The 23,856-nt window shown below is 53.8% G+C and overlaps 10 protein-coding genes across 10 annotated transcripts; 7 read left to right on the top strand and 3 right to left on the bottom strand.

The window, feature by feature from the left end:
• The first annotated feature begins 2,169 nt into the window (after nt 1-2,169).
• LY79DRAFT_547443 (uncharacterized protein) lies at nt 2,170-2,935 on the top strand. The gene is made up of 4 exons (XM_060557324.1): nt 2,170-2,399; nt 2,451-2,511; nt 2,562-2,787; nt 2,887-2,935. The coding sequence occupies exons 1-3, from the start codon at nt 2,327-2,329 to the stop codon at nt 2,785-2,787; spliced, it is 360 nt and encodes a 119-aa protein (XP_060416389.1). The 5' UTR covers nt 2,170-2,326; the 3' UTR covers nt 2,887-2,935.
• On the top strand, nt 2,830-3,960 carry LY79DRAFT_547442 (uncharacterized protein). The gene has a single exon (XM_060557323.1). The coding sequence runs from the start codon at nt 3,257-3,259 to the stop codon at nt 3,797-3,799; it is 543 nt and encodes a 180-aa protein (XP_060416388.1). The 5' UTR covers nt 2,830-3,256; the 3' UTR covers nt 3,800-3,960.
• LY79DRAFT_681680 (uncharacterized protein) lies at nt 3,937-5,188 on the bottom strand (the record flags this gene model as incomplete). The annotated part of the gene is made up of 3 exons (XM_060564569.1): nt 3,937-4,495; nt 4,786-4,798; nt 5,068-5,188. 3 exons carry the CDS (start codon nt 5,186-5,188, stop codon nt 3,937-3,939), a joined length of 693 nt encoding a protein of 230 aa, XP_060416387.1.
• A 170-nt stretch (nt 5,189-5,358) lies between these two features.
• On the top strand, nt 5,359-6,523 carry LY79DRAFT_547440 (uncharacterized protein). The gene has a single exon (XM_060557322.1). The coding sequence runs from the start codon at nt 5,548-5,550 to the stop codon at nt 6,250-6,252; it is 705 nt and encodes a 234-aa protein (XP_060416386.1). The 5' UTR covers nt 5,359-5,547; the 3' UTR covers nt 6,253-6,523.
• Nucleotides 6,524-7,479: 956 nt separating this feature from the next.
• On the top strand, nt 7,480-8,311 carry LY79DRAFT_657883 (uncharacterized protein; the record flags this gene model as incomplete). Its single annotated transcript, XM_060562715.1, has 2 exons — nt 7,480-7,958; nt 8,014-8,311. The coding sequence occupies 2 exons, from the start codon at nt 7,480-7,482 to the stop codon at nt 8,126-8,128; spliced, it is 594 nt and encodes a 197-aa protein (XP_060416385.1). The 3' UTR covers nt 8,129-8,311.
• A 5,010-nt stretch (nt 8,312-13,321) lies between these two features.
• Nucleotides 13,322-14,084, top strand: LY79DRAFT_111236 (uncharacterized protein). Its single transcript, XM_060550697.1, has one exon. The coding sequence runs from the start codon at nt 13,402-13,404 to the stop codon at nt 13,963-13,965; it is 564 nt and encodes a 187-aa protein (XP_060416384.1). The 5' UTR covers nt 13,322-13,401; the 3' UTR covers nt 13,966-14,084.
• Nucleotides 14,085-16,309: 2,225 nt separating this feature from the next.
• Nucleotides 16,310-17,408, bottom strand: LY79DRAFT_111233 (uncharacterized protein). Its single transcript, XM_060550696.1, has one exon. The coding sequence runs from the start codon at nt 17,268-17,270 to the stop codon at nt 16,677-16,679; it is 594 nt and encodes a 197-aa protein (XP_060416383.1). The 5' UTR covers nt 17,271-17,408; the 3' UTR covers nt 16,310-16,676.
• LY79DRAFT_668120 (uncharacterized protein) lies at nt 17,309-19,475 on the top strand (the record flags this gene model as incomplete). Its single annotated transcript, XM_060563480.1, has 4 exons — nt 17,309-17,529; nt 17,587-17,631; nt 17,966-18,053; nt 19,251-19,475. 4 exons carry the CDS (start codon nt 17,309-17,311, stop codon nt 19,473-19,475), a joined length of 579 nt encoding a protein of 192 aa, XP_060416382.1.
• Nucleotides 19,476-19,743: 268 nt separating this feature from the next.
• LY79DRAFT_547429 (uncharacterized protein) lies at nt 19,744-20,662 on the bottom strand. Its single transcript, XM_060557321.1, has one exon. The coding sequence runs from the start codon at nt 20,261-20,263 to the stop codon at nt 19,796-19,798; it is 468 nt and encodes a 155-aa protein (XP_060416381.1). The 5' UTR covers nt 20,264-20,662; the 3' UTR covers nt 19,744-19,795.
• On the top strand, nt 20,389-20,666 carry LY79DRAFT_668118 (uncharacterized protein; the record flags this gene model as incomplete). Its single annotated transcript, XM_060563479.1, has 2 exons — nt 20,389-20,445; nt 20,526-20,666. 2 exons carry the CDS (start codon nt 20,389-20,391, stop codon nt 20,664-20,666), a joined length of 198 nt encoding a protein of 65 aa, XP_060416380.1.
• Between the last annotated feature and the right edge of the window lie 3,190 nt (nt 20,667-23,856).

Here is a 23,856-nt window from a genome sequence, read left to right as displayed (position 1 = left end):
CTAAGAGACTTGCGAGGTTTTGGAATGGGAGTCTTGTGGGCGGTATTGGTAGAAAACCAATCATACAAACTCATTTGAGCCGAGTAATGTCCGTACGTGAACGCCTGCTAGATTGGTGTGTTCCTCATCTCGTCAGCCTGTAGGCAGTGAGGACGTGAAGGGAGAAATCGGGCTAGCTGGAGCAAAGCTCGCACAAGCAGACATGTGTAGGGCTGCCATTTAGCAGTTACGAGCCAACCTGTACAGCAGTCAGTGGGGGACTATGACGTTGGCTGAGCGCGCAAAAGGGCTCGCCGCTGCTCCTTCAGGTGTGTAGAGTAATTCGAAGGCAACCCTCCTTGGAATAGAGCAAAACGACATGGCAACGTACAACAGTTTGGAGGAGCGGAGGAACATCTGTTTTACACTCCTGAAAACAAGGTTGTCTCAACAGAAGTTGAGGATGCCAGGTGTAGGGGCGGAGCGCTTCATTTGAATGAGACCTCCAGTATCCGAGGTACTGCCCAACGAGGCATCCATCTTTGTGCAACCTGCCCGAAGCCCCCTCTCCTCATGGTAAAAGCCTAGGGTAGTCGGGTGGTGGCTTACCCAGCGAAACGAGGCTGAGTGGCCCAGGCTTGGGGTGGACGAGGGTCGGGTCAATGGTGCTCGGGGTGAAGCCTGGGTTCCTGGCGAACCACGGCGTGGTGGTGCTCGGGGTGAAGCCTGGGTTCCTGGCGAACCATCCACGCCGTGGTTAAGTGACAAACACCTCCTAGGCCTGGACTTCGGCGAGCCACTCGATCCGCTGCAATGCCAGCAATACATGTCACCTGCATGAGGCACATATATGTACACATTAAGCTTGTGGGAAGAGTGCCTAAAGGCTGGACGGGTGAAATGGTCCTGCTGATTGGTTGACACGCAGCGAGTACTGGCCTGGATGGCGGCGGATGACGCTCGGCAAACAGTCCCGGGCACTGCGGCTGTTGAAACGCAACAGTTGCGCCACTTAGAAAACCAAGATGGTGGCTATTTCGTGGCGTTTGGTGGCACTTCGGTCAGATCACCTAGAGAGAATCGTGTTGAGAGGCAGTAAAGCATTGTCTTTCCAATCGAGTAACAATGATGTAAACGAGATAGTGCAGACCAGATAACATGCGGAGTTTTAGAATAAACCAAAATAAAAAAAGGTGTCCCGGGGACGTCGGACGGCTTGCCTTCGTTTCGGGGCAACGAAGCGGATGCAGACGTTCTTCTGCTTTTGCCTCATTGTGATTTCAACGGGAATCCCAGTTTGCCGTGGCTTGATGAGGTCATGCCGGGTGAATCGAGTCCTGGTGGACCACAGACAGACTTGGTTTGAAATATTGGGGACGCTGTCCCTGAAAGCTTTTTAGGAATATAGTTCGCGTTGGTTCGCCTGCGACTCTGCGCAGTGGGTTAGGCAGCGAGGCAAGCAAGATACGTATCTTGGGGATAAGACACCCTGTCTCACTTTGTCTCGGACAACCCACCCATTAACCCATCCACCTACTTGCCCACTTGCTAGCCTACTTACTGTTACGATTAACTCCGCCAACCTACCAACCTACCTACCACCAGACCCCTGTTTCTGCCAGCAGACTATACCCCTCACGGCAGGCCGCGATACTCGCTGCCGTTAGCTTGCAAAGTGGAGGTGGTCAATTTATCCAGTATTTACGGAAGATATGTATCTAGGTATCTTGGGGACTTGCATAGTACGTATCTTGCAAGCCTGCTGGAACTGGGTGGTTCGCCGTCCTTCCCAGCTATCTTAAAGGGCAATGAATCTCTTCGAATTTCAGGACGGTATCATCAGATATTACGCCAACCTTCTTCTTAAAGCAATTGTTCTGGTTCCCTTCAGGCATACGATCTCTTCTGCGACCAATCCCACGTATTCGCTCTACTTATTGCACCAAGTCTGAGACCTATCTAGAATTTTATTTCTTGCTGTTCTGGTCATCGGCGCCGCGTCTCGAAGCAGCTTGTGCTCTACGACAAGGGGGAATGACCATTATGGACAAACTCTCAAAGATGACTCCTGGCGCTAAAGAAGTGCTCTCATGCCCATATCCCGGCTGCACATCCAAGCCCTTTGCGACGAAGGCAAACCTCAAGCGACACAATAAGGCCAAACATGGCTTGATGTATCTAACGCCTTGTGGCAAGCTGTTGCGCACCCATGCTTCCAATAACCAACGCCATCTAAAGACATGTCACATGTGCAAGTGCATATGTCAGGCACAGGCGCCCTGCCCTGGAGCTCCGAGTGCACGGGTGCTGCCACCTGTCCTGCCCGACCTTAACCCGGAGCCCCAGTATGACGGTTCCTGGCACTGGGGAGCCGCTGGAGACGGCACATTGTTCAACACCGACTATGGACAGTACCAACTGTGAGCTCATCCCTGAAGTGCCACAACCGGAACTTGCTAATAATCAGAAAGTTCATTCAATGACATTGCATCCGGGGAAACAGTACCATAGCAGTGGTCCGACTGCAGCACGGTACGTCCCAAATTTCCCCACTGCCAAGTGCCGAATCTGATGCGCCACAGGGCCACCCCAGTAACGGAGGCTCCTACCGGGATCGCTCACCCGGGCTGCCTGAAGAGTCCGAATCCGCTTCCCCGACCACGAACCTACCACAACAACCTTAGTGAGCCTGTCAAAAGCCGCAGGTGTTGGAGGCACTGTCGGCACCCTGCAGGCACAGCGGGCGGCCGGCAAATGACCATGCGGCTGAGAAATTTCAGGCAACCAGGTGGAACAGGGGCTGCGTAGGTATATAATCCCCGCATTTGCCCTTATTTCCCGTCAGCGTTCTGTTTCCTTGCAGTGAACAGATGATAGGCTCCCCACTGACGAACGACTGCGCTTTAGGCCATCAACCAAGCACAAACCAGCCGTCCGGTCCCTGACGGCTCCAATGGCCTAAACAATTTGCAGCGCAAACACGGCGCACCGCTACTTACACCAAACTCGAAAACAGGACACCGCCGGGATGTCTTCACAGAGCAGAGTCGATGCGCAACGCGGGTCGGGATGGAAGCGGCAGAACCCCATTTTTGAGGATACCGTTGCAGGCGTGTCGTCCGAACATGGCGTTTTAAGCTTCGATCCGAGGTCGAATTAGGCTCAAGCCAAATGGCCCCGTCATGTACCCCCGTCGCACGACACCCGTCGTCCGGAGTAGCACGGGTATCACCAATGGCGGTCGATCCGTCACACTGTTCGGGCGACTGGTCAGAAGATGTTCTACAATCATGCATGCCAGCGACTGGGTGGTTGTCTGACGCCGGACACCGCACATCCATTGCGACTGGAGGCGATCGATCGAGAGCAACTTATAAGACTATTACGGAAGGGATGGGGGATTTCCTTGCAAAGGACGTCTTTTTCGGCAGGAGGGGCCAAAAAGCAAGCTTCGGGACCCGACGGAATTGTGGAGAACAATACAATGGACGATGGGCGGTGGGGCCACGGAGTCCACGCCCCGGTCGTTAAATCGCCGACGTTCTCGCAAAACGAACAAAAACCGCTTGGGTCCAATTCTCACGAACCGGCAAGCCTTGCAAAATGGGTGGTGTCGCATCCGCACACCTGGGCGAGCCTCAGCTTTGACCTGCACCAAGCTCCGATGATAACTGCGAACTTGTCCAAGAGTTCTATTGATTTGCATGGGCTCGAGCTACACAGCAAGCTTTCTGGATCATCCGCGTGTTCGGGTTGCATCTCATTAGCCCAAAGTTTGCCAGCTCAGATATTTAGAGAAAAGTATACGTATGGGATCTAGAACGGTGGGAGGGCGGTGGAGAGGGGGGTGGCGTTAAAAAGGAAATCCCAGAACAGAATCTTCCGCCAATAATCCAACAGATGTTTTTCTATAGTAGAAGTATACAAAATTTATTCACGGCAGTACGTCATTATGCTTTAGATAAATATATCAGAATGGGCTCCCACATATATCTTCATCAAAATGTCGCCTAGGGAACCGTCAGGTCGCCTGCCATGTGCGTCAGAGAGCCAAGCAAGACAGGGCAGAAAGACCAGACAGGGCAGAAAGGTCAGACAAGTCAGAGTGTACTCCAGTGGCTGTGTTGGCGACAGCAGCCAAATGAGGAGGAGACAGGGATCAGGAGAGATAGGAGAGACGGGAGGGACAGGAGGGACAGGAGGGACGGGAGGGACAGGAGGGACAGGAGGGACAGGAGGGACAGGAGGGACAGGAGGGACATAAGGGACATGAGGGACATGAGGGACATGAGGGACATGAGGGACAGGAGGGACATGAGGGACATGAGGGACAGGAGGGACATGAGGGACATGAGGGACAGGAGGGACAGGAGGGACAGGAGGGACAGGAGGGACGCGAGGGACAGGAGGGACAGGAGGGACGTGAGGGACGTGAGGGAAGTGGGGGAAGTGAGGGGAAGGAGGGGAAGGAGGGACATAGGACACATAGGAGACATAGGACACATAGGAGAGGACTCTACAGCAACAATAGATCTAATAACAGCTTATTAATATAGAGAATAAAAGTGCAGCTATGCTTAGAGAAGGTACAGCTGATTAAAGGGTAGGAACATAAGGAGAAATTAAAATAAAATAGGCACAGCTCTATAGAGATCCTAAAGGTTAGTGCAGTAAAACACCTAGTCTACTTCAAAAGAATAAGAGCATTTATTTATCTTCTGTAGTGAATATCACCAAGAAACAAATACTAATACTAGTAGCTGATCTTTAAAAGTAAGCAAGCACTTCACACTCAATTCTACCTACCTAGGTACGCTACCTGTAAGTCAAACGCCAACGTTGTGTATCGCCGTTACTAAAAAAAACACCACTGGTAACCAACCTTCAGCATCACTGTTATTAGCCTGTGAGGGGGGAAAAAACATCATTGTTACTAACTTGGTGGGGGGGGAGACATCCCTGTCACTGACCTTTGGCATCCCCGCGGAGGTATAGTGTAGAGAGCGCGGTCCCAAAGAGCTACCGTAGCATCGCTGCGCTGCGGCGGCGGCATCCCTGCACTGCGGGAGCGGCATCCGTATCCCTAACCCTGGCAGATGCATTCAGTCCAATCCGATTCGCTCCGGACCAACTTGCTCAAGTCCGACTCGCTCCAGTCCGACTCGCTCCAACAGAAGCACAGCCAGGAACGGGCTAAGAAGCATGCCATGCTTGCCTAAAGCTCTAGCTCGGAAGAGAGAAAGCAGGGGTCTTCGAAAGCCCGGCGGGTTACAGAGACGCCGACCCTGAGGAATGGTCGACAGGCAGTCTGCAATCCGACACCCCCGTTGTGGACCTGGGACGAGATTTGTCGTCCGAAAAGATCAAGGTTCATGCACAACATTATCTTCCTCTTTTCCTCAATCTTCCATATTTCTCAACTATATATTCAACTGACCTTCACTTTCCAAGACAAACTACGTCTAATGGGCTCCATGGACCGGTTTCTGGACTGCCGTACCTCATAAACAAGCTTTCACTTTTCCTGCACTCTCAACCCTCACCAACCTAGGCAAAGTTCTTTTCGCTATGGAACAAGAATGTTTCAAGCCGAGTCTACAATGTCCGATGCCGGGTTGCAAGTCGGCTCCGTTCGCGTCGGCCCCGAACCTTGCAAGACATCAGACTGCAAAGCACGGAGCACCGGTTACCATGCTATGTGGGAAAAAACTGCAGAACGTACCGTATAACTACAAACGACATCTGTTTGATAGTTGTGGCATTTGCATGGACATACTTCGAATGCTTGGGGGCCGAGACCTCCGCGCCGACTTCAAGGCCACAAGCCTTGACACCCTTCACCACATGCACCGGGAGATGTTGCACCAAGACTACCTCCCTGGTGCTCAAAAACCACGTCCAACTTGGACCGGAGTCAGACTCAAAGACGAACACGAGGACTACAAGACAGTCAGCGACTCGACTACTTCGGCTAGCCAGGCTCCCGACGACAGTAGCAGCTCCGAGATGTTCGCCAACCGGCCCTGCATATGCCCGGAACTCAACTCATCGCCCAAGTCCGAAGACATCAAGGGATTCAAACACCAGTCCTTTGTGGAACTCAACCACTCAACTCTCGGGTATGCCATCGGAGGCAACGTGAGCACGGATTGGCAGCAACACGTTGAAATGCCAACTCATTTCGACGATGCATTTGAGGTGTATCCGCAAGGTCAGACATATTCCGGACAAATGGAAGTGGACTACAACTGGGGAGTGATGTCCTTGGGCTAGGTGCACCTTCCTGTGAGGCAAGCAAGGTCACCGGCTGACAGCGGTACAGGCCCCAATATATGGACCAGCCAATGGAATAGGTGATGTAGTGTGCAATAGCGATTGGGCGATGAAATCATCGGCGGGTGTGCATGCATTCTATATGCAGCATCGATGGGCAGGTCCGATCCTGGTGTGAATATATGTAGCGAGTCCATCAACACCGATTTGGGTTTGAAAATAGTGGCGAACTGAGCCTCCGAATGAGGTGTAATTAAGCTTGATGTTGCCGAAACTTACCTTGACCTCCAGCCCCGCATGCTTGTTTGGTGGACTGTGTCGTGATTTAATGATGCACACTGTAACCCCCATCTGGTGGAAGGTTCGGATGGCTCGTTGACAGCTGATTGGGCATGAACAAGACAATATCCACTGCTGGCCGTCAACGCTGACAGCGCCCCGAGTTCCGATTCACCCCCGGCCGACGACCCATCGCGACCTCGTGCGATTGTGCGGGGTTAGACTAGGTAATCTTGATATGTTCTGGCGGCGGACGGCGGACGATGGATGGAGTCTCTGCACGATGGCAGGGGAGCTGGGACATGTCGCTAGTGCACTTTTTGGTGCTAGTGTGAATGCACTGTTGGTGCACCAGGTTTTTTTTTTTTTTTTTTTTTTTTAGTAGAGTTTTTAGATCCCATTCGCTCACACTCCCGTCGTCCCGTGGCCACGGTTCCGTCTCGCTGCCCTGCATCTTTGCGGGCGTTTCTTCGCCCGTTTGCTAGCCTAAGTCGGCGCCTAACCGCCCATTATCCACTCATCCCAGCTGTAGTGTCGTGAGGACGGCCGCTCTCCATGCACGTGCTTGCGGACGCAACCTAAAAAAATAAAATAAAATAAAAAAGTCCTGCTGATGGATGCCTGACGGGGAGCCAATATAATTGATATTTAGCCATCCGCAATCAGTGGCATCACCGCCAGCCCCGTGTAAGAGTCCGGGCCAGAGGCCGTTGCACAATGAAAGATTGAGGAGCATCAAAGGAATGTCGATGTGATTTTTAAAGAATTTCGATATAAATTTGGGGATTTGCTGCGTCCGTCCTGCTTTCTCGACCATCCTTTCTCAATGTGCCATACTATCATCTTCACTGCGCATTGGTAATCAGGGCCCGCAGCTGATCTTCATACTCTTGATACCAAGAATGCCACGAGCCGCGGACGACTTAGACTACCTCCCCCTTTAGCACCATGTCCGCAGACGAAGCTTCCGCCGCCCCCGCCGCCACAAAATCCCAGAAGTGCCCTGAACAACGCTGCACGGCGGCTCTCACCACCAAGTCCAACTTGAACAGACACATGCGCAAGCATGGCCGCAAGGTCCGAATGCCGTGCGGGAAAGAACTGAAAGATCATCCTACCAACAACACGCGGCACCAGAAGAGTTGCGACAAGTGCCAGAGCGTACACGCCGCTGGGGTGAGAGGCAGCGTTGTTGCCGGAGCCGGCACCAATACCCACCCGCATCCGGTCGGCAACCCCCCGGATGACTCAGCTATTCCCACCCAGCATATCCTGCACCACGCTCCAGAATCCCATACCGCGCCCGAATATATTATAAGTGCAAACCCTGAGCTTCAATACCTTTTTGTTATTGATCCCACGCCTCAAGTTTATGAGCCGAGCCAGGCCTACTGGCCGACTGACCCCGGTGCTTGGGCCGGAGATGGGTATGCATGCTCCCACAGCAATTCGGCCATCGCTGACACAATATGGTTCTCAAAGTGATGAAGTACCGGACTTGGACAACTCTCTTTTGCAGTTCGGCTTTTCAGATTCTGTTGGAGGTACGTATACAGGTCAGAATGAAGAGGGGCGACATGGGGTGTATGCATTGTAAGAGAGTAGACGTGGGGGTGCAGTGTGAGGGAGGGCGTTGGTTTAACCCACGTTTGGCCGTTGGTCGGGACATCAATGCGTCAGGCACTCGAGCCGGAACCTTCATCTTCAATACAACGATTGACGCATAGTACCACATCCAGAAATGCAATCCTGCACCGTGCTGACGTGCGTCGCAGCTTGCCCACGGCTGGGAAAGCCCTGAGAGCTTGCGCTAGGCCGAAGTGACAACATCCTCCTACCTACCTACCTAAGTAGGTGGAACATGGACCCACCCAGGTACGTACTGATCAGCTTCCGGCCGGTGCCCCACCGCGGGCCGCACTTAGACTCGGCGGCCGAAGCCCTAGTCCGCCGCACGCGGAACCGCTAGTGGGGCTTAATCGGCATATCGGGGGCCCACACCACGGCACGTCCATCGCGGCGTTCTACGAAAATCATCTCCAGGTATTTCTAAATGCATGCAAGAAATAATATGAGATGGGAACGGATACGCACAAGATGTGCAGATTCTTAATAAGAATAGGTAGACGTGACTTTTCTTTTCTTGCTGGTGGTAATCCGGTTTCAGCCTGTCGTTGTTTCCTACCCCTATTCATTTCTGTATAGAGCGCGGATTCCGCTGTTGGTTGCAACACAAGAGCCGCCGCAGCACTACGACGACTCGGTTAACATCAGCTTCGGCGTCCTCCACCATCAACCCCTTAGGGACCCTGCGGCATCGGAGGAGCAGTCGCAGGCCCCAGCTTTCAACGACGATCAATTGCTCGACGCCTTTTTTCTTGAGTAGGATCAATGGCTGCGGGTTGCGCAGAGACTCGCAGCATTATGAACGTGCTAAAAAAATTCCAAGTCCAACAGACGTACCTGGATTCGGTAGCTCCACAGGTGTTCAGTGGCCCGGTTATGGGGTGAGTTCCACTGTACAAGCGGGCGTAGCCGTCGCCTAACGTGTACTGTACCCCAGGTCCCCCCAACAACTACGCTTAGTCACGCACGGTGGCCACTCGTCATTCAGATTGCCAAGCCAGACGATGGGACGAACCGTACACGTGTGGCGACATGACAATGGTAGATTCGGGATGAAGGAGGGGCAGATGGGGAGAACCACGTGCAACTTAGAGCGACTTAGTACATGTAAGACAGCAAGCGCCTCTGGCCGGCGTGTTCCTAGTCTGCATAACAGCAAGATCCCAGGAAGGCTCTGCAGCTCAAAAACAAAAACACCATAGATCACCAATTTTACCATTTTGAAGGGGGTTCTGCATAGCAGCCAGATGAACCAGCTCACCTACATGTCTGCGCACAGTGAGCAATCATGTACCTAGGTACTTTAAGCGACATATGGCCCCCACCTAGCCTGTACTGAACAAAGGCACACCCATTTGAGTATTGTTCAAGTACCTACCAGGACACCCGAAGTAGCTGCAAGCCCATCTTCCAGTAAATCCAAGCATAGTGCGTCCAAGCTGACGATTACACCGGACAATTTCCAATCCAGTACACATTTTTACATTGCAGTCTTGGCTCCTGCACAAATACTTTTTGATTTGTCCGGTGGAGGCATCGCCAGGCTGATATGAAAAACAGTTTCGGGAATAGGGTGAAGGATACGCGAATCGCTGTGCTTTTGGAGTCATGGACCCCAGCCATTAAGGCAATTGCCGCGGCGGTGCCACGAAAGGCGTCGAAGAATCTGGCTCAAAATCGGGTTGGGATGAACCACGGCCATGGTTTCGACCCGTACCGCTTCCAGAGGCTGCATGGCAATGCGGGGTTGTCCCAGAGCGGAGCTCTCCAGGGGACCTCGCCGTCAGGTTCCGAGGCTAGGGACCCGCCGTAACAACGAGAAAGTTAGTGGGGTAGCCCGGTAGCCCGGGGCCCGCATAGTGGTTGAGACCGCACCGGAGCGGACCCGGCGTGTTCGTATGCCGAGCTACGAGCTGTAAAGTGTATCGTGGAACGATTGGTAGTCAACCTCCGCTTTTTTTTTTTTTGTATATATTTTTAAGTACATATTTTTTATCTAAGGGGGAGATACGCTGCACACTGAGAGCTGCTGTGCGATGGCCGTCTCCAGCGATTGACCGACTCATTGTCGGACCGCGCCCGTCGGCTGTCGCGCGCATGCGCCAACAGTGTTTGAACGCAATCGAGCGTGTGGAAACAATGCTTTGGTTGCACTGGCAATCCTTTCCGGACTCACGCCTCGAATTTGTGCTTTATTCCTGGCATGTCCTACGTGACGCCACGTACGCTTCTAGACCGCGACGAGGAGGCAGATGCCAATGCCTTTTCTGCTCATCCCGTGGGGTTGCTCATAATGAGATGAGCAAACCTAGCAGTATGTGACAGGTAGTCGGTAAGCCTCCCTTAAGCCTGCCCCGATGCGCTTCAAAGACATGTGTGGGCAGACGTTTGCTTTGAGGCCCCCTGCCAGTGTTACCTGTCGAATCTCGTCGTCTGCAGGGTCGCTCTTGTCTCCCGCACAAGTTTCATCCCTTGCTCAATGCCCAAATCGGTTCTTCTATTTAAGATTATGCCTCATCATTTTTCATTCAATTGTGGTGGTTTCTTCTCCCGCAGTCTTGCATGTACAAAGCAGGTTCCCGAACCCCCCTTGACAGGAGGCAACGTGTGATATCTCCGTCTTTGCTCCCAGCACTGAGGCAAAGGGCGATTAACTATGTTTCTTAGAGGAGGCTCACTGTATTCATCTATGACAAGTGTTCTAGTTCTAGCCAGGAAGCAATCTCTTCGCCGACTACCTTGCTGCGAGTTAAACCCCAGGTGCATTGGCCCATGGCTCAAAAGTACGCTGCCAAGAACTGTTGACGTCGAAACCTGTAGCCTGCACGCAGCACCCAGTGTTTCTATGACGGTGCACACGCCAACTCGAAGAATGAATAGAGAATCCTACCATGCGTGGCGTGCAGGAAGCCTCGAGACGCCTGTGGGACGCTGCCGCTTTTGGAGAGTGAACGCCCGACTTAGCAATGCGACGAACCGTCCTTGGCCTCTTAAAGGAACGCCACCACCAGAGACGGCTCGGGCCGGACCGTTTTTCATGTCAAGCCAGTTCGAGCATTCACCTTTGTGTTGCCTTCGATGTGACTGATCACTGTTTCACGCTTGCCATTTATCGACAAGGATCCAGGGTCAAAGAATAGCGGTTAGTTACCGAGTTATGCATACTGTTCATAACCTGACGGCCTGCTAGAAGGAGACAGTGCGATCAAGTTTTGGCATCTGGTTTCCCTTGGCCAACGTCCACTGGGTCCTAGCGAGGGCCTGACAGGACCACGATGGGTCGCATTATAGAACACGCATGCTTGGGACAAAAAGACCGGTTGACATGAAGAGTTGATCGCACGGACGCCACATAAGCCCGAAATTTGTGCCTGACATCAGTAATGCACGCAGAAACTGGAAGAGGGGGGAGGTTCAATTAGAGTGGACGATCTACGGCACCCAAACTGCCACAAGTATTGTGTCTCAAGGATAATGGGGATCATCAAGATTGGTGCATTTCGCACGTAAGCAAGGGGTCGGGAACCGCCAGGTAGACGAAGACGGATCGGGGGGTAGAAGGATAACATTCAGTTAATGCATACTGGGTCTAGGGCTTATCGCAGTACGAAGACCACCCCAAAGTCAACGGCGTTGAAGATGTCATCTTGATTGCAGAAGGGCAGGGGCCTTTTGCGGGCCGAGGCTGACTATTGTAGGGCCTGGTCCATTGATGTGGCCTGCCATGTCCCTTCTGCCTTCGAAAGATATGTGCCGAGCGGCTCATATGATCAGCGTCAAGGGACGTCCAAGCTTATTTGGTGACGGTGTTGGTGCTCTCATTACACAATCAGACGTGACCTTGTAATTGTGCTTTGTTCCAGTTCATAGCCTTGGGCAAACGGGAGGGTAGAGGCCTAAGGCTCTGCGGGCTGACGCCATGCGTCATATGCGATGACCAAAGGACAGTACCTTCGCCTGCCATGGCAGTCGCAGTGTCAGGTAGCAGTACGAGGTACGACCGCGGTGAGACATAGGTTCTGGCAAGGTGCAGGGAATACGGGCCTCCAAGGATGTTTAGGAGGGCCTTCGAACGACAATGTCAGGAGGTAACTGCTGAGTACCGAGTAGGGGAATGTCAGACATCAGGTTCTCGTCGGGGAGCAAATATAAAGGTGGGTTGGGGAAGAGTCGACGAGGGATCGGCATGGAATGATGAATGAGTAGGAGGGTATCCGTAATGGAAGGGGAATAGGAAAAAGAAAGCATAGGAAATTGAATGAAGAAAAAAGTGGTTCCTACACGCCGAAGCAATCTCACCATGCAGCCCTAGTTTCTTCTTCTTAATCTTGTGTTATTCCCTTTGGGGAGTAGGTAAGTAAATCGAGCAGGGCCCCCCGGTATCCGCTTTCTCGGTTTCATAACTCGCCCGGTTGTGCCCCAAGAGCAGCATGTGCATGTCCAATGAGCAATACAGACAATTGTGCAAAGGATTCTTCCCCGCAGCCAGAGGAACAGATCTCGACCTCTCGAGCTGACTGTAGGGGTTGTCGATCCTCACCCCAATGGGTGGCATTGCAAGGCGGAACTACCCTAGTCAAGAAGTCACCGGCTAGTAGGTCCCGGCTCCCCGTTGCTGGTCGTGCCACACCATCGGGAACAGAAACGCCTGTCAAAGTCTTGTCGTCAGCAACCGTCCTTGTAAGGTGCATGGGTAGTAAGGCAAAATAGACAGGGTGTTGAAGAGCATGCTTTGGCCTGGTCATAACGAGCACCTCAGTCGGGTTACGAGGACCAAAGTGCCCTGAACGCTGACCGAAAACTCCCTTTCTAATTAGGCTACGGCGCGCACGACGCACTTTTTCTGTGTGCTGTGCTAAATCCATCGCCGGTCAGCAGGGGTTGGAGATTGGAGGATGGCCGGGGTGCCATATCGACGACTCGGAATCACGAGGAACCTGCATCTCAAACTTGTTACTTGGCAAACCGTGCCAGGCTCCGAAAAGACGGTCAACTCGTACCATTTTCCCTCCATTCGGTCGGCCGCGACTGGGGACGTACACTGTAGGGGTCTCAACGCCGTGCCAGCACCTAACACTCGCGTGGCTCGGAAGAACCGAGAGGGTGTGGTCAGGCAGATCATTGGCTCCGCGGGAGTACTTGCCAACGCATGGCTATCTATGAACGGACTTATAGTATCAGATTAAGATTGACTAATGAGTAGAGCTGTTTGGAGTAGATCTAATCGCGTCGCTCCCACACAGGATGACATATAAAGGCTGCCCTCCCACTCATCTAGATCCCCATCTAGCAGCTGACCATCAACGCTCAACACTCGTTCTCATTCTGCCCCCTATAACACAACAACCATCCTCATATTTAACTTGCAAAGAACCACCAACTGTTCTCACCACTACGATGTCGGCGCCAACCCCAAGTCTCAAGCGATGTCCGAGAAGCCACTGCAAATCCCGGCTCGATTCGGACGCTACTGTTCGCAGCCACATCATCGATGCCCACGGAAAAGACCCAGAGCGTATGGTGTGCGGGGGCTACACCATCAAAAGCTACTACTATAGACAAAAACACGCAAAAGAATGCCGCCAGTGCAGGTCCGGTGCCCCAGCGGCCGAGACCGTCGTCCCTTCCATCGAAAGCGACGCCGACTCCGACGACGCCAGCATCACCGGGGCCGACCCGCGAGACGGCGAGGCTGAGCAGGCCTTTCGAAACCGCAAAGTGGTTTTCAACGGCCCCAACTACGGCGTCATCTACGTGACGGTCGAAGTGTGCTCTCGGTCGCCTAGCTGCACCAGCGACCCGAACTAGCATCTCCTCCGAGACGGCCCCCCCAAAGGGCGAAATCACGAGCGGCGTATTCATACAAGACAATGCGGCTGCGATAGGGAATAGGTTATCTTTGAGCGAGCGTGAGAAGGTTTAGCGTATAGAAAAATCATGGGACTTTGACGAAGGACGGGTATGACGAGGGCTTGGCGCGCGATGGACGCGGTGTACCAATATGACATTCTCAGCTCTTATCATCACTTTACTTTTATACCATCTTTCAATAACCGTAGCCAAGTTGTGGGGATGTTTTCCCCAAAGGTCTGCGGGGGGTTCCCGGACGCTCACCTAAGTGCTTTCGTGTCAGGTTTGGCTCCCTGGGATGGGACACACCATTTGGTCTTTTCTGTGATAGCAGTACATCAGACGATTCCAGGTCGCCGCTGAGAGAGAGGTAAACAGGCCGGGAGTAGCCTCCAGCCAGCACCCTGTCGAGATGGGGATGCGTAATGGTGGCCGTTGCGACGTAAGGAAAGGGGTCGGCAGGAAAAGGGGGGGGCATTATCATTGTGGCCTGCTCAAGACAGATGACAGATGAAAAGTTTGAAAGAAAAAAGAAAAAAACAAACAACGAGGTCAAACTTTGTTTACGATTTGTGAGCTTGGATACCCGACAACGGCTGTCAGTTAACCTCACCCCTGAGCTGAGGCACGCATGCCCGCTCGCCTATTTTGCCTTGCCTTGCCTCTGAACTTATGGGATCAAGTATATAGACACTAGTCCTGTAATGGCCTCGCAAGGGCAACAAGTGATAATCAACGCTGTAAAGTTACACCCAGTCCGAGAACTGTGCCGACATCTGTCCTGGGTCATGGTTTGCTGCCTTTGTCCGACGGGGAACGTACAGCCGCAACTAGGTATCTGCCTACAGAATACAATAGACAACCAGACATGCGCACACAGACCGTCTGTTGCGCGACTTGGAGGTTTCCCGAAGGCACACATAGGTCGGCTTCTGCCTGGAATGATCATCAATGCAACGAACCGATTTCTTGACTGGGGCGGCGGTGTGGCTAGGAACGGGGCTGCCCTATCATCACCAGTCTGCTCCCGGCCGAGCGAACCATCGTTTGGGTCGCCCGTTCTGTACCTTGAGTCGGCCAGGTGGGCTGTGATCTGGCAGCCAGGGACAAAGTCTGCCTCGGGGGCTGACAGCGTGCACGCTTGCGCTTGTCTGGTCTGCAACGTCCGCTGCTGCGTGCCCTGGCTCGAGGGCAGCCAAGACCATGCATATCTACGGGTTTACAGGAGTGATACCACTGTATAGCCCTTTGAGAGGCACCAATCCACCTCATTTGATCGCGACTGACATGATTCCTGTCGCAGCAGTGAGTCACCTAGAGGGGTTGAAGCATCATCACCACGGCGACTTGTCAAGCTTCCGTTATCAATCTTTTCTTTCTTTTCGAAAGTCAATCGCTTACGGACCGACCCACAAATGGGCCGCCAACCAAAGTGTAAAAATGAACAAAGCGGATTTGGGAGGCTTGGCGACGCTGCCGGCGGCAAAGGCACCATCAGGACGTGGCCAGCTCCCAATGCTCGTGTCACAATCTGTCACTGAAGAGAGTCGGCCGTTTCATCTATAGTCCCTGAATAGAGAAGCTCGCAGAAGCGGCCCTCCTCCGATGACCGCGGTGCGCCGGCTGGGAGGGTCTTTGGCTTCGTTGGTTGGAACAAGGTTGCATCATCCAGACCAGCACACGAGCTGCGCAGTTTCAAGCCCCACTCCGCCCGCCAGTCTGCCTTGCACTAGCTGCACTACAACACGGCGTCGCCGTCTCGTTTCTCGAAGGTTCCGCTGGGTGTCTGCCTTGTGCCGCCTATGTCGAGGCCTCGTCATAAGGGGGGAAAAGGTCTTTTCGCTGGGAAACTAGCACCGGCTCCTCGGACCTTGCTTCTTTTCTCGCACCGCCCGGGCGCAGATGTGACGGTCGAAGCGTCGCCCTGGCATGAAATTTATCGTTTACATCGATGAGATATCTCTTTCTCAGGGGGTTGTAAGGGAGTTGCAGAAACTCGGACGAATGATGACGATGCGTCTAGATGGATCTCAAGACGCACCGTCAGGGGGCGCTTGACACGCTTGGCTTCGTTCTCGAGGTTCTCTTATGGTAATTACCTCCCTAAGTAAAGCGGATGGGCTGTTTACATGTCGGGCAGACGAGACGAGACGAGACGATACGGCAGCTCCTGGATACTCGACAGAAGAAAACGTCAGAGGAAACAACTTGACTTCTCGAAGCCGGGGCTTAGGCAGAGGCCGCTTGCGAGACACACGGAAAACCAGTGAGCAGCCCCGCGATATAGGAAATCCTGATCAATTCGAGACCTTTGACCTTATTGTTTGCTGACGTGCGGTGTGACAGTTTCCATTCCGGTGCTTCTCTAGACAGATGTCGGTGCGTGTTCACGACGCCAGCAGCACTTCCGTTCGATGTCTTTGGCCCAGCACTGCCACTGCCGAAGGGCAAGCGCACAGTCTTCTTCTTGGTCGTGAGGGGTTTCAACGCCAACCAGCGCGAAGATTCGGTCCCCTTGGCACAGGTGTCCGGAGCTTTGGCCGATATAGCGGGCCACTCGGTCTTGGACGGACGTGCTCACGCCGTCGTCCATCAGCGGTCCGCGTCGGCCATCAGGATCCGTTCTCGGCCGTCGGTTACGAAGACTTGTGGAAGATGTACTTAATCCCCTACGGGCCGTAGGATACTCGGTTTCTGCAAGTTAAACGGAAACGGGCAACCATGGTGCTGCCTCTGCCGTCTTGGACCGGGTCTATGCGGTGGTATGCGCCGCCCATGACCCCATTCTTGCCCCCTGCGACCAGATACAATAGCTGGCACGGCGAAGTAACGGTTCGAAAGAAGCTGCGTATGATTATATTGATGCCTCCAGGCCCCTGGCTCATGCAGTATGCTTTCCTTTCTATCAACATGGCCGTTGCGACTCCAAGAGCCCTAGCACGACAGGGCATGTCCTCGCTCGTTCTTTCAAAAGGAGGCGAAAGCCACAAACTCGTCGACTTTTTGCGCCCAGCAAGCCGGGCAGAAAGCATGAGACGGACGCACCATCTCTCCGAGGCTGTTTCGTTTCGGTCGTGAGACGCGATGAAGGACGGAGGCCACGACAGGCCGCTTTTCCCCTGTGAGGTGCCCAGCTGCGGCTCCAGGCCCTTCTCGACGAAGTCCGACCGCGACCGACACGTGTTCCAAAAGCATTTCCCGCCGACCGTCATGCCCTGCGGAGCGAAGCGCGCGACGCACGAGTCGAACAACAAGCGCCGCATTAGAAAGTGTGTGTAATGTCAGGGCGAGATGCAGAGACATGGCGGAGCCGAATCGCTTCCGTCTTGATTTTGGGTCCCATCGGGCCCTCCCCGCCCACGAAGGTTGCGTAAGCAGTACTCAGTACCAGAACCCCGATTGCGGCGCTGGACCCGAGCAAGTCTACTCTCCGCTTGTCCGAGAGACCCCCGGTGACATACCCGTCAACTGGACGCAGATGCCGTTCTTCGACGAGGCCTTCTGGGCACAGCAGGGAGACAGGTGAGCCTCACTCCTCGCTATCGTTGAGCGGCTTTCCGTAATAACCGCTGACCACAGCCTGAACGACATCGTCGACGAGTACAAGGATGAATATCAAGAACAGTGCGAATTATTCACAGAGTTTAGGCTCAGAAGTACTTGGCATAGGGCATCACAACAAAGCCTCAATCTGCTTGCAGTCACTTTCTCGTGCACATAATGGCTTTGTTCACATCGTGTTGTGTCATGTCTCGACGAACTCTTCTCCAAATACCCGCCCATTCCGTCGGAATGCAGTCCGTCCCAGATCCGGCTGAAGTTCGACAGTCGCAAAGAGACGTTAAACGGTCATACTTGCACGTGATTCGTGCGGCAGACTTTCTATTCTGGGAACTCATCTGCGCCTACTAGGAACGCTGTGTGACCTGCAGACATCTGCAATGCTTATTACGGGTAGCAAGGAGGGAGGTGACACCACTACCCCTAGGCGGGGGCTGTGCGAACTGCCGAACAAGACTGCCGAGGAACACGCTATGGCCAGTTGCGTAAGGTCGGTCTCAAAGCCTGCCGCGGTCTTGAAGACACAAAAGCAAAACTAGTATAACCCAGGACGTAAGCAAGTAGTCCATTTAAGCATTTAAGTTTATCGTCCCCCAGCTGTCAAGATCTGTAGTCAACACGTAGCACCGATCGTGGAGTAAGGACGGGCATGGCGGGGTCAGTGAGCGAACACTTCCACCCAGCGCATCCACCCGACCCAGTCTTGCGAGGATAGGCGAGCAAGTCGACCAAGTGTTACCAGTTGTGTGACAACTGAAAACCAATCTGGTTCGTTCTTGATTCGCTCTTGGTCTCTGGTGGATCGAGTCCGGTCCGAAAGCCGGGGAGGCGAACGGACCGAGTGAATGATGTCAAATCCTCGCAAATGCACCGAAATGCTCCATCTGACCTTCACTCTGTTGGTGCATCTTTGGCCGGTTGAATTGTAGATTCATGGGAAGCGCTTAACCAAGCAGCACTGGTAGTGTATTTAGAGCCGGCCAGCCCGAAAAACCTCGCCTGATTGCCGAATAATGTCCCGTCGGATAGGCGAACTTAGAAGCTTGCCTTCTGAAGCGGAGCCAGACTTGGCAAGACAAGTCAACTGGAGAGCCTCGGGGTTTTTGGTAAATGTTGACAGAAAGGAGGGCCGGCATCCGAGAGCTTGTCCAGCCGAAGGTTCAGATCAAGGTCTGCGAAGTTGTCGTGGGCGGCGGAGCAAATGAAGAGAGCATGCTGCAGACACACGATGTCGACAGCCACCAGGAGCGGTAGCTCTCATGGGATCGAAGGAGTGGGATGCGAAGAAGACGGCGAAAGCCGTACGAAGGCCTGACGGGAGGGTGGCCAAGTTCGATGGCTCTGGACGCGCGAAGCCATTGTTCTCTTTGCCATCTGATGCTCGGGCACAGAGCCTTGTGCATGGATTTGAGTTCTCGGCGCGAAATCAGGTCGAAGCAGTCCAAGAGTGACGATGGCCTACTAATTAGCGATGAGGAAGAAGTCAGTGCTATTGAGAAGACAAGGGCGGCAGCTAGGAAAACAGCCAGCCGGTTGCCGACTGATTATTGATCGGTGGTATGTGATTGCCGAGTCCAAGCGTTACCAGGAGGAGGAAGAAGAAGAAGAAGAAGAAGAAGAATGGTTTTCAGTTGTCACACAACTGGTAACACTTGGTCGACTAACTCGCCTATCCTCGCAAGGCGGTTATGGCCAAAGGTCTGGTCAATTGGATCAAGAAAAACATGGCAAATGACCGCATTCGCCAGAAACTGAGTCTCAAGGCCCTTCCGGACCTTCTTAACACCAAGCAGCCGGTCACAAAGATGATCCGCACTATCAACGCCAACAATTCAATTGTCTACTACGTCAAGAACGAGACGCTTTACGAGCAAATGTTCGACAAAACCAAGGAGAACGGCACCTAGGCCACGGCCACTATTCGCCTCGGAACATCGTTGATGTACGTCAAATCGTACAGTTGGGACCGACTTGGAATGTTAACCGACCATTTGCGCGACGACATTTACAAGCGCACCGATGACTGGCTCATGGAACTGGATATGAGCCCGGCCGATATGGCCAATGTCCACGCCATGGACACGATTCAGCTCCCTGAGAGCACCGAGATTGAGTAAAATCGTACCATTCCCTCGATTCACGACAGACATGCGACAACGAAACAATAGGAGTAGTGGTATTTCACCGGCGCCGAAGCTCCCACCTATTCTACACCTCCTATGTCTTTTCACAATGTCAAACTAGAGTCAAGCTCAACCATTAACTGGCAATCGTTCGTTCTTTCATTATTCGTCGGGCTTGGGCAGGCGGGACACCTGGGTGCGCAGTTCCCATGTGGGAGGACTGAGCAGAGAACACAATCACCATGACGTAGGACCCGAGTAATGGGCAGCAGCTGACACCACCACAAGCAACTGCCTCCTTGTGCAAGAGGTAGGACTGCGAGTGTATGACGTATGAAGTGTCGTCGGACGTCTGTCGTCAGATCTTCCCATCTGCATCGCCCATCGTCGTAAGATTCTTTTGCCCAAGATGGCCGATTCCCTCCCAGTCCTGTCTCTGTCTGCTGCCCCCCGCGCCCGCATCCCCGCCAAGCGCCGCCGCGATGACGACGACGACGACGTAGAGCTCGACGAGGCCGGTGCCCCCATCTCTGCCCAGAAGCCGCCGCCGCAGTCGCCCTCGCCGCCCCCATCACCACCACCACCACCACCCCGCGTCGCCGCCGCCATCATGTTGGAGAAGGAGACAGACGCCTAGATGGCAGCTCTCCCACCCACGATGATTGGGCCTCTGGCCGGCTCGGGCGCAGAGCTCAAGATGCCTCTCCGTTCAGGAGACGGGCGGGTCCTGACCTGGGACAAGATGTGCACCGAGGTAAGACTCAGCACACATCCCAACCCAGGCAAAACCCATCATCTTGAGAGACGGGACACGCAATTCTGATGCTCCTGTAGTTCATACAGAAGATCATCCTTGCCGTCCCTGCCTCGCCGCCCGTGTCCACCAACGACTGTTGGTTCTTCCCCGGCGCCGCCTCCAACAACACCGGATACCCAGTGAAGAAGTTGGCTGCTCGGGGCGAGGGGAACAAGTGAGGAGTCCACCGGATCCTTTTTTTCCTTAAAGAATCCCGACAAGCTGGCACAGGCCCGTGGTGCTCTCGAGGTCAGCCATCTCTGCGGGTGTGTGGGTGTGTGGACGTACACGTGTATGAGGTAGCTTGCATAGGTATTGGGGGCCAAAAGAAAAAAGATAGCGCCCTGGCTCATCTCCGTGTCGTTGAGGCAACCCGGTCGTTCGCGTCACATCCGCACGACCAAGTACGGACGACGTGCACATCGATATGGCCCCAACCCTGGAGCTCTCGGCGGCGCCCTTCTACTGGCCTGACGAGTACGATGAGGTGGGAGGCAGTGAAGGGGGAGGAAAAGGCCAGCGGTCATCTCTCAGACGCGCTAAGAGAGGGAGGGCGGTTTAGGACCCAAAAAGAAGTGGGTCTTGGATATCCTGAGAAACAAGACTAGACTTGTGAGCGAGACTTGCCAAACTCCAGAGGCCTCAATCCTTGGTAATCGAGGTACGCCGGGTATCAGAATACCTGCCGCCTCACTTGCAAGAGACGCCCGCGCAAGGAAAAGAGGTTGCGTTGATGCATGGGGACAATCTCGCTTAGGCTATGACGCTGCTGCCGAGAGATGCTGCGATATCGCGCCCTTTGCCATATGATTCGTCCCGAGTCCGAACGCTGAGTCCGAACGCTGCGATTTGCATGTCTCGAGCTTCCTCTTCTCCTACCGGGAGACAAAAGCACACCCGCAACCTTGGAAATCCGCGAATGAGTTCCTGCGGCCGTCGCGGGGAGAGGACCAGGCAATCAAGCCGACGACCCCAGCGTCGGGGCGCGCCGCAGACGGGTCTTGCGCCAGACTCGGTCAGGCTCGGTGAGCCGTATTCTCCATGACCCTCCCCGCTGTTGCGCGTACAAAGGATTGTCCGCGGGCTGCCCACGCTGGCATCTAGATCGTCAGCCTTATGGCCTCGGAAGATGATGATTATATGTGGATGTCATCTTCGTATGATCACTCTTCGGCCGCTAGGAAGCCAGCCGCCGTATTCCGATTCGCTGCGTTGAACAGAGGTCCCGCAGAATGGAAATAGGACCATAACATGCAGGTTGCTGTACATCAATGTACCTACCTCATTTATGTCAGTCGTGCTCTTTGGGAGGGGGACCGTGGCAACCTTTTTTTTTTCATTTCACTGTCGGTAACAATGTCTTTTTTACGAGGTAGGAGCTGGTAGGTAATAGCGGCGTACAGCGTACATCTACGACGCTAGTCTGCTCGCCGTGTCTCGAAGTGGATAGCAGATGCAGAAAGAAGACTAGCCTCACTGAAGGTGTGGTGACTCAGCTCGATCAAGGTTGGATACTCTGCCCGGGCGGCTCTTGAAGAGCACATTCTTCCACTGGCCGGCCACCGACCTCTGGTTCATTTTTCGGCCCAACGAAGGTGGGCTCACCGTACAAGCTACCCCGCCATCGATACCTCAAACTTCCCTTCTAGTCGTCTTTGTAGCCACCATTCCTTTGCAAGCTCTCTACGTGAGGCTCCGCCAACGGGCATTATTAGCTCCTGCCGCGGTGCGGAGTAGTTCCTTGGCCGTCTGCACCCAAGTCTTGGGTGCCGCTAACGAAGAAATTGGAGCTCGCTCCAGGAGCCAATTGGATATTGGCATTATCACCACACGCATGAGAGAAAGGGGTTTCCCACGAACATTCAAAGGAGCGAGACGCAGAGCAAGGCACCGACAGTTCGCCCCACGAGGCCGACTTTACGAAGCCCGTACCTCAATTGGCTTAGCGAAAAGATAAACGAATGGGCAGTGAGTAACCTTTGGCCTGGGGGGGGCCTGTAGAGTTGGTGGTTCGGGATCCAAACCTCTTGTATCGAGAACACGCAGGCAGGCAACGGGCATGGATCTCGGAACCTGTAGCCGCAGGGATTGGTTAGTAACAGTGCCCGAAAGACACTAGGAAGGCGAACCAGACGAGCCGCCTGTCAATCATACGCACGGCCATCAATCCATGCATTCGTCCCGGTTGTTAGCCATCTTTCCCAGCCCACAAGTCTCCCCAACCGCGTAAGATGGTAGGCAAGTATACGTTGATCGTCGATGAGGTGAGTCAAACTACGTCGCAGGCGAACCGCCTACAAGGGTCAATCTACTCATCCTGCGACCGTCAAAACGAGAGGAGGCTTGCACCCTCCGTGAGCGCAGCCGTCCTAGCAATATTTGACGGTAACCTTGTCGAATTTTTAGCCCCTAAAGAAGCCACAAGGAGGACGGCCGGCGCATTTCAAACCAGAACCGAACCGAAGAGAGTAGCTAGCGGTGAATGCAACTTCGCATTATGGGCGGCGCGCGTGCGAGCAATGGATCGGCCGATTGGGCCAGACCTGACTCCGGCAACCAGGGCCACCCAGAAAAAAACGACTTGCGAAAGTAAAAGGTGTGTCGGTGGCCCATTCTGGCGATCAGCGCTCTTGAGGATGTACCTGTCGCGCGCAGATGTGCGTATGCGTTTGATGGAAATACGTATGGCGTGTGGTTGGAGGTACGGTCCACGCAGAAATACAGTAATCTCTGGGTGGTGAGCAGTGTCTCTCTACTCTTGGTCACGTGGCCTGCTGACCTAAGAACCCAGCACTGGGGTGTTACTCTGCCGACCGGACGAACCCATCGATTCTCGTCCATGGCAAGCAACGACGTTTGTTTCGAAGCCGCCGCCGGTGATACAAAAGTTTGTGGACTGGATTAAGGTGGTCATTTGTTTCGTTTTTATTTCGTGACCTTTTCTTGTCGTCAGCCCCCCTTCCTCCTTTCCATTCCATCCAGAACGCCAAACGCCGCCATGTTTTAGTGGACGCTTCGGGCCTTTTCCAACGGTTCGCCGGGCGCTTCCGTCCAGATCTCGTCTCGGCTAGGCGTTTGGGCTGGGACGACAGCTAACGTTCACGATTAGCTTGAGCTGCGCAAGGATGCTGACCGATACGAGCTTATCGAGATAAGCGCGCACGAATCTGCATCTGTCTCAGCAGCACACGATTGCAAAGACGCCACTCAGAGAGCCCGTCGGTTCTGAATCCGGCAACGAGGGGCAGTCTGGCCCAACGTTACACAACCCAGAGATCCTGCCGTGCGGGTTCATCCAGCCGCGTGAGGGCGCCACTGGAGTTCCGGGTGTTGCGGTCTCTCTCGCTGACCGGTCGTTATCGTGTGGAC

Source organism: Colletotrichum navitas (genome assembly GCF_030913465.1).
Source record: "Colletotrichum navitas strain CBS 125086 chromosome Unknown LY79scaffold_16, whole genome shotgun sequence".
Classification (NCBI taxonomy): Eukaryota; Fungi; Ascomycota; class Sordariomycetes; order Glomerellales; family Glomerellaceae; genus Colletotrichum; species Colletotrichum navitas.
The sequence above is the reverse complement of the archived record's forward strand: the minus strand, read 5'-3'. Positions and strand labels throughout refer to the sequence as shown.